This window comes from Danio rerio, chromosome 20, assembly GCF_049306965.1.
Source record: "Danio rerio strain Tuebingen ecotype United States chromosome 20, GRCz12tu, whole genome shotgun sequence".
In the NCBI taxonomy this organism is placed as follows: Eukaryota; Metazoa; Chordata; class Actinopteri; order Cypriniformes; family Danionidae; genus Danio; species Danio rerio.
The window spans coordinates 33,679,741-33,687,762 of record NC_133195.1 but is presented as its reverse complement, the minus strand read 5'-3'; the positions used below and the strand labels follow the sequence as shown (position 1 = coordinate 33,687,762).

At 36.3% G+C, this 8,022-nt stretch overlaps 1 protein-coding gene across 2 annotated transcripts; it reads left to right on the top strand.

Annotated features, from left to right (window-relative positions):
* The first annotated feature begins 210 nt into the window (after positions 1-210).
* hebp2 (heme binding protein 2) lies at positions 211-6,937 on the top strand. 2 transcript variants are annotated; one of them, XR_012395415.1, is made up of 5 exons: positions 211-339; positions 814-900; positions 1,782-1,917; positions 3,141-4,701; positions 4,867-5,711. XR_012395415.1 is itself a non-coding variant. In NM_200198.1 (5 exon segments), coding segments are annotated over 4 exon segments (573 nt in total). In that variant the 5' UTR covers positions 214-339; positions 814-825; the 3' UTR covers positions 6,185-6,937.
* Positions 6,938-8,022: the final 1,085 nt, after the last annotated feature.

Below are 8,022 nucleotides of genomic sequence, written 5' to 3'. Positions count from 1 at the left end.
ATTTGGTTTGATGTTTTATCTCGTTTTTTAAAGAAGGAACTTGTGTAATTTTCATCTTCAGAAGAGTGCAGCGTTGCTAAGGCGTGTTTTTGATTGTTTAAAAAATATTCGTCACAACCAATCGGAGCCTTCGCATGGGAGTGATGTAACATGAAAACACGGAAGTAGTCCTGTCAGCGTTACTTAAGCGTAGAGTTATTTAACAGCGAAACTGTATATTCTCTATCTAAGCGTTATAACACACCCGTGCGCGTGTGTGTGTTGGGCGAATAAATTCAGCTCTCCATCTTTTCTGGTTGTTCAGTCGCTTTCTGCTTTTAATCTGTCAACAGCGGACAGGTAGGTTTGTATTATTGAAGACTAATAAATATGTAATTTAGTTAAAGGGTGGCTTCTTCACAGTTATTTCGCTTACGGTAAATTCTGCACAGTTCGATTACATTTATGTCAGTAAGGGAAAAGAGATTGCGCTACCTTTTATTTTTTTAAAACATTTATAGTGTGAGATAAAACCACATGAAAGTAAATGCAAATCAAATCTTGTAGTATGTGTACTAAGTGGTTCAGTCTGTATTTAAAAGTGAATTATTTTCTGGAATAACGCATACACTTTTTATTAAAACCATACTAACTTTAGAATATAAAAGTTTAGTATATCAAATCCATCTCAAAAATATTTGTAATGATAAAGGCACTTCAGATAGAAATATGGACTAATTTGCTCAAATGAGTAGATCTCACATCTCACATATTGCCATTTTCAAACTGTATTTACATGACTATCAATCTGTTTAATTTTGCATAACATTACAGTTTTAAGTCGAGATGCTTAAAGCCATCGGTCAAACTCTGTTTTCTACTGGACTCCAAAACCCCAAATACACAGCTCAGGAGAGTAAGGTTAGTGTATAACTCATATAAAAACAGTTCACGTGTGTAAATGTGTCATTTTGCCAGAATCCTTGCAGACTTTACTTTAAGGCAGACTTTGGATTTGTTAAATATTTACTTCTGGTTCTCATCACCTAGCAAAGATAAAGCTTGCTTATTGTTTTTTATTGTAATCTGTCTATGTTGCAGCAGATGTTGTTGTAATGCCTTATATGTTTCTACATTCTAAAATAAAAACTATTTGATCAATACAGTGCTCAGCATATATGAGTACACCCCTCACAAATCTCTCTTTCATATTCATATTTTAATACGAAGCTATACAATATTATATTTGTGCATATACATTAGATTAGTCAGTACTGAAGCCAAATCTGGAGCTTATTTAACAAAATAACTTACGATAACGGTCAAAAAACTAGTACAACCAAAATTATGTGTAGAAAAATAATAAATACAAATTTAAAATTTACAATACAAATTTTGTAGGTTGTAATTTTTGTGTGTGCGATGTTTGATTTTTAATTTTTTTTATTAAATTGTAATATTTTTCATCTTATCTAAATAGTTTGGTGACTAAAATTTTATTTTAACAAATCAATCTGTTTAATAAATCTGTTTTGTTTAAATGCTTTTATTCACTGAGAATTGAATACAAATATACATTTTCAAAATAGGGAGAACTCAATTTAGCCGAGCACTGTAAATCATGACAACGTATGCCTTTATGTTATTGATAACTTATTTAACCTAAGTTAATAACATTTTAACTCAATTGTTTTTAAGCTTTGAAAGCTTTTAATGTAATTTATGTTAAATTGACTTGTTCATTTGATTCAACTTGAAAATCTGACTAGTGTAGTCATATTTTATGAATTGATACTTTTCAGGGTGATGACTATGAAGTCCGCACCTATCAAGCAACAAACTGGGTAAGCACAGTTGTGACTGGCATGGAGCAGGACCAAGCCATGAGCACAGGCTTTAGAAGACTCTTCAAATACATTCAGGGCAGTAATGAAAAGAGTAAGTATTCATTTTCCTGTGGACACTAGTTTCTGCCACAGAACTTTAAATTTGGACTTCATATTTCAGAATTCTGAATGAGACAAAAAAGGCGTGATTGTGACTTTCAAGAATTTGTGAATGACAGTGTTTTAATTCGAGAAAATAAAAATTGCTACAAAAATTGTACAAAAAATTGCCCATTCACATGAGGCGTCAGCATCAACGCTTCGCTTTCACTTTGAATTGGTGACGTCAGGCGTTGACGAACTGCATTGTGGATCCGTCTGCGCCGCTTCAGAGGCGTTGCTCGCTGCAGAAGTTGGGACTAGCTCAACTTTTCAACGACGGAAGCATCAGCCATTCAGATCGCTGTATGCAAATACACCAGCTAGACAGTGGCCTATTGCTGACTGAATTTCATTGGCTGATGCTGCTATGACGATCGCGTTAGCCCCAACTTTAGACACGCCTTCAGTCAAGCGCTGACGCTGAAGCCCGTATTGGAGAAATGGTCACCGCTCTAAAAAAGTCAAAGTAGCATAATTCTGATGTTTTCCCAGAATTCTGAGTTTAGAGTTGGAGCTTTTAGCTGTGACTTTTTCTTAAAAGGTTTTGAGTTTGTTTCTGTTCAGATATATAAATAAAAAGATATATATTCTGAGCTCAGATATATAAATACTGAATAAAGTCAGAATTGCAATATGTAAACTAAATTATGAGAAATCTCAACTTGCAACTGAGAAATAGTCTGTCTTTTTCCTCTGGATTGTAAAAGAAAAGATAAATCTAAGGGTCTTGAATCAAAACCATCTTTTCTAAAATGAGAGCTTATCATCAAAAATCATTTGTTTTATGCAAACTCTTGAAAATAGGTTTCAAAGTGCAAGTATTAGAAAATGGCAGTCTTCTCCATTTATATAAACTACATAAATAAGATGATTATGATTTTTTTTCTTGTATGAGTACATAACAACCATGAAAACTAGCACAATAGGGACTTATGGGTGAGATGCCAAAATGATTTTTTTACATGGATATGGATGCTTCTCTGAACTACATGACTACAATAAAGGTAATCTCAAGAAAACTATATAATAATAAAAAGCATGTGATGGGTTGTGTTCCCTTAGAGTTAGTTGTGCAAATGATTGACCAGTTGACACTATTTCTGCAAAACACTCAGATGAACTACTTTGTTTATGGACTTTATTTGACCATCCGTCCTGTATGTGATCTATCAGAGAGTAAGGTGGAGATGACGACACCGGTGAGTTGTTTGATTGACCCTGGAGCGGGACCTGCATGTGAAAGCACCTTCACTGTGTCCTTTTACATCCCTGAGGAACATCAAGCTGACCCTCCCAAACCCACTGACCCAGATGTTTTTATCGAGAGCAGAAAAGAGCTCACTGCGTTCGTCAGGTATGTTAATGTCACAGGATTTTAAATTGTAGATTAAAGGAGCAATATAATGAAAATCTAGATACTCAGGCGTAGCGGAATATTTGAAGTTTAGTACATTGAAATACCATAAGCCTCAAACACCATTGTTTACATGTTCTCATATAAATCCTTTGAGTGTAAAATCCCAGAGAAAATAACAGGCCAATTAGAACAAACTCTGATTTGTATAATGTGTATATGAAGAAATTTGCCGTGTATGTTTATAATGGGTCAACAAAACACATGTAGACTGCCGAGAGGCTGAATTTGAAGGGCTGGAAATTAATCGAATTGAAATCACACACATGAATGAGCAAAGCTGCAAATGCCATGCAAATCTTCTCAAGAAAACACGGCATGACTTCCTTTGAAGGCCAGAGGGCGCTCTCGCAGAAACCCACAAATTGTCTAAATACACGCCAAGAAACCAGGAAAATCGCCAGAGGGAAAAATTCAAGGATGCATCCGAAACCGTATACTTCCATACTATATTGCAGTGTTTCTTAACCACATTCCTGGAGGACCACCAACACTGCATGTTTTGGATGTCTCCTTTGTCTGTCACAGCCATTGCTGGTCTTTCAGTCTCTGCTAAAGAGCTGATGATCTGAATCAGGTGTGTTTGCTTAAGGAGTCTTGGACAATGTGCAGAGCCTGTTGGTCCTCCAGGAACGAGGTTGAGAAACACTGCTATATAGTACACAAAACTCAGTAGTATGTCAGATTTCATAGAGTTCTAAAATCAGTATCCGAAAGTAACCGGATGACTACTACTGAAGTGCGCATCCCATGCACGCTCTGCTATCCGACAAAATTCATGAATGGAAGTGAAGCGACGCATCTGGTGCTGGTAGGTCACATGATGATGACAAAATGGTGGATGTAGTACATCCGAATTCCATTCATACTGCTCACATTCATACTGTATAGAACATACTTTTCTAACAAGTTCATTCATTTATTCATTCATTTTATTTTCACCTTAGTTCCTTTATTAAACCGCCAACTTATCCGGCATACGTTTTATGCAGCAGATGCCCTTCCAGCCACAACCCATCACTGGGAAACACCCATACACTCTCATTCACATTCATACACTACGGACAATTTTGTTTACCTAATTCACCTTTACCGCATGTCTTTGGACTTGTGGGGGAAACTGGAGAATCTGGAGGAAACCCACGTGAATGCGGGGAGAACATGCAAACTCCACACAGAAATGCCAACTGACCCAGCTGAGGCTCGAACCAGCGACCCTCTTGCTATGAGGCTGCAGCACGACCTACTGCGCCACCGCATCGCCCTAACGGCCGAGTACTACGTTTAAATTCAGATGTAGTACTTACTGAGTGGTTGGAGGTTTCAAACGCAACCCAAGTGTGTCTGTCTGCAGAGTGCAAGACAGGGGTGTAACATAACGGGGCATAACTTGTAGTAAGTTAGAGAGACGTAACTTTAGCAGTTATCAAAATTCCATTGAACCATGCAGGATGTCACAACAAGATGTTGTTGCCAAGATGGCAGAAATATTGGGGAAGGTGTAGACAGTAAGAACTATACAGTTTGGGCTAAGGATTGGGGAAGGAGTAGATATTAAGAGCTATAAAGTTCGGGTTTAGGTTTGGGGAAGGTGTAGACATTAATAACTGTGTCTGTGAAAGTTGGGTTAAGGGTTGGGGAAGGTGTAAACGCTAATAACTGTGAAGCTTGGGTTTAGGTTTGGGGAAGGTGTAGACATTAAGAACTATAAAGGTTAAGGTTTAGGTTTGGGGAAGGTGTAGATGTTAATAATGATGTTGGTTGGGTTTAGGGTAGTGGTAGGTATATACTTTAATAACTGTGATGGTTGGGTTTAGGTGTGGAGTAGGTGTAAACGTTAATAACTGATGTACCGCATCTTGCTTACAACATAGTTTTGACACCTGGGTCACCGATAACTACAAGTTATGCTTCTAATGTACTACAAGTTACTCCCCTTCATGTTATGCCCGTCTTGCAGTCTGCAGACAGACCCTACTTGAAAATTCAGTTCATGAATAAACAGAAGATTGTTTCATTGAAGGAGCTTTGCTAATAAACACACAACTATAAAAAAAAAATCTCACCCCAGATTATTAAAGGGACTAAGGCGAAAAGAAAATGAATGAATGAAAGGATGCCAAACACTTTATACAACTCATCTGTTCATGGCATGCTGAGGTTGAAATTAATTCCTGCCTCTGTATGTATGTTAAAGCTTTAAAATACAACCCTAAATACATCTCTGTCACTCTTGGGCAGCTTTTAAGGCAGTTTCTTTTGAAGGATGCCATTACCATTTGTGTTTAAACTACAAAAACAGCTAAACAAAAAACTAAAAAAACAACAAGACAACAATATTATTTGCTAAATAATACTTTTATTTATAATAAATAATTTTATTTAGTGAGGAATAAAGTGAATCATAAACTGTTAAAATTAATAATAAGCAAATCAGCATATTAGAATGATTCCTGAAGGATTTTGGGACACTGATCAAATACTACATCCAGCCATGGTGAGCATAGACAACGCTTTCATATGTACTCTGCAAAGTTCTAAGGACCTTTAGATGCAAGTCAAACTTAACTTTAAGGAGATTGTATCAGCATAGCTTGATGTAGGTTTGGCCTTGTTTTGTAGGACCTTTGGTGGCTTTGCTAACAGTGAGAGCTGCCGTGAGGAGATTCTCAAACTCATAGAAAGCCTCAAGAGGGATGGCATGAAATTTAAAGAGGCACCATATTACCGAGCAGGATACGACAGTCCCTTCAAACTCACCGGCCGTAGGAATGAAGTCTGGCTCATCAAAGATGAGGAGTAAATCTCCTATTGATCAAATGGTCATCTCGCCTTATGATGTGAATGAAGGTCAATTTGTCTGTCTGAACTTGAATTTCCTCATCATTTACTCACACTCAAGTGGCTCTAACCATTGATGAATGTCTTTCTTCAGTTGGACACAAAACAAGCTATTCTGAAAAACCAACAGACATCCAGAGTAGGAACAAAAATATACTATGGATGTCAATGGGTGCTACCTTCCAACATTTTTCAAAATATCTCCTTTTGTGTTCAACAGAAGACAGAAAGTCAGGTTTGGAACAAATGTGGAATGAATAAATGATGACAGAATTGAACTGTCCTTCTAACAATAGTTAATATCATGTTGATGCATGTTTATTTTGTGCCGTAGGTGCCTGGATGTTTTTATATGACAATTAACACTGTGTTGATTACATAAGTGACCAATATATATTTACATCAGCATTACCACTTTATTGGGGCTAAAATTAACCATGAACTCATGCCAAAAGCATGTTGAAATGATTTCTAATAGACCATCAGACTGAATTATTGCTTTAATCCAGCTGTTTGCAGTGGAAAAAAATGTTGGTCGTCTGACCTTTTTGTTACTAATAATGTATGGATGCACAGATAATGCTTGTTTAAAGTACTTCATGTTCATGACATGACTGAATTACTGACACTTTTCATGCTTTGAAATGTAAATGCATAATTTTACCTGGTCATACAATGCACTAAGTGTTGAAATTAAAAATATAAGGGAACAATAGAAGACTAGTTTGACTAAATGTTTTGTACATTGTCGTTTTGTTACTGAAATAGCGTACTGACACGCTTTTTTAGGCTTGTAACTTCTGGCCCTCTAGCGGTTAAAAATAAAAGTGCACGTGTCTTGCAGAATGACAGTTGTGATTGTGGTTTAGTGCTGCTTTTCTGCACATTTAAAAAGTGACAAGTTGAAGAGTTCCTCTGCAAATACCGATTACCAGCGTTTTTAGTAATATTCAGAAGAAATCAATACACTAAAGTTACTAAAACTGTTGGAATCTAGTTTTCCCTTCAGGTGTCTAGTTTTTTCTTTTAATAAACTCTTCAGCTGAGTACTCTGTCAAAGGATCCAGTTCTAGTAGCATCATTTTTAACAGTTACTGGTTACTCTTTTACAGTAGCTTTTCTATTCTGTATTTGTATTATTATTGCTCAGGAAAAATGACCTGTTTCAATCTTTGGTTAAAACAGGGGTTCCCAAACTTTCCCCCATTCCCCGGATGTGGTTATAAATATACAGATGTTGCCCACACAGCAATTGCGCCCATATAAACACAAGCATATTGACACCATAAAAAGTGCAACAGTCTAACTAACAATAGGCTATAAATCCTTTATTAATTTGTTTAATATTAACCTCACCTAATGAGATTAGTGGGCACATTGTTTTCAGCACAAGACTATTCCTAGTTTAATTTTGGACACCGCCACTCAGAGATAATCTTCAATGTTCAGTTGTATTTATTTTTAATGTATTTGATTGCCAACAATGTCTCAGAAAGCTTAATCTGGTGCTATAATCACTACTGCTGTGTTGTTAATCTAACGAAAATCCCATTAAAAAAAGATTATTGAAAGGCTGATGACTTTTCATTTACATGTTTTTGCTTTTATGTTACTATTAATTACTATTTATATTTTCTGTGTGTTATGGAGAAGATATGGTAATTACAATAGTTTACTTTTGGAAATCACCAAGCGGCTCCCTGTCATTGTCCCTTGTCCCTCACTTTGGGAACCACTGGGATAGAATATTCTCCTTATCACTTTTTTTTTTTTTGTAGGAAAATAGCCTAAAGAGAGAGC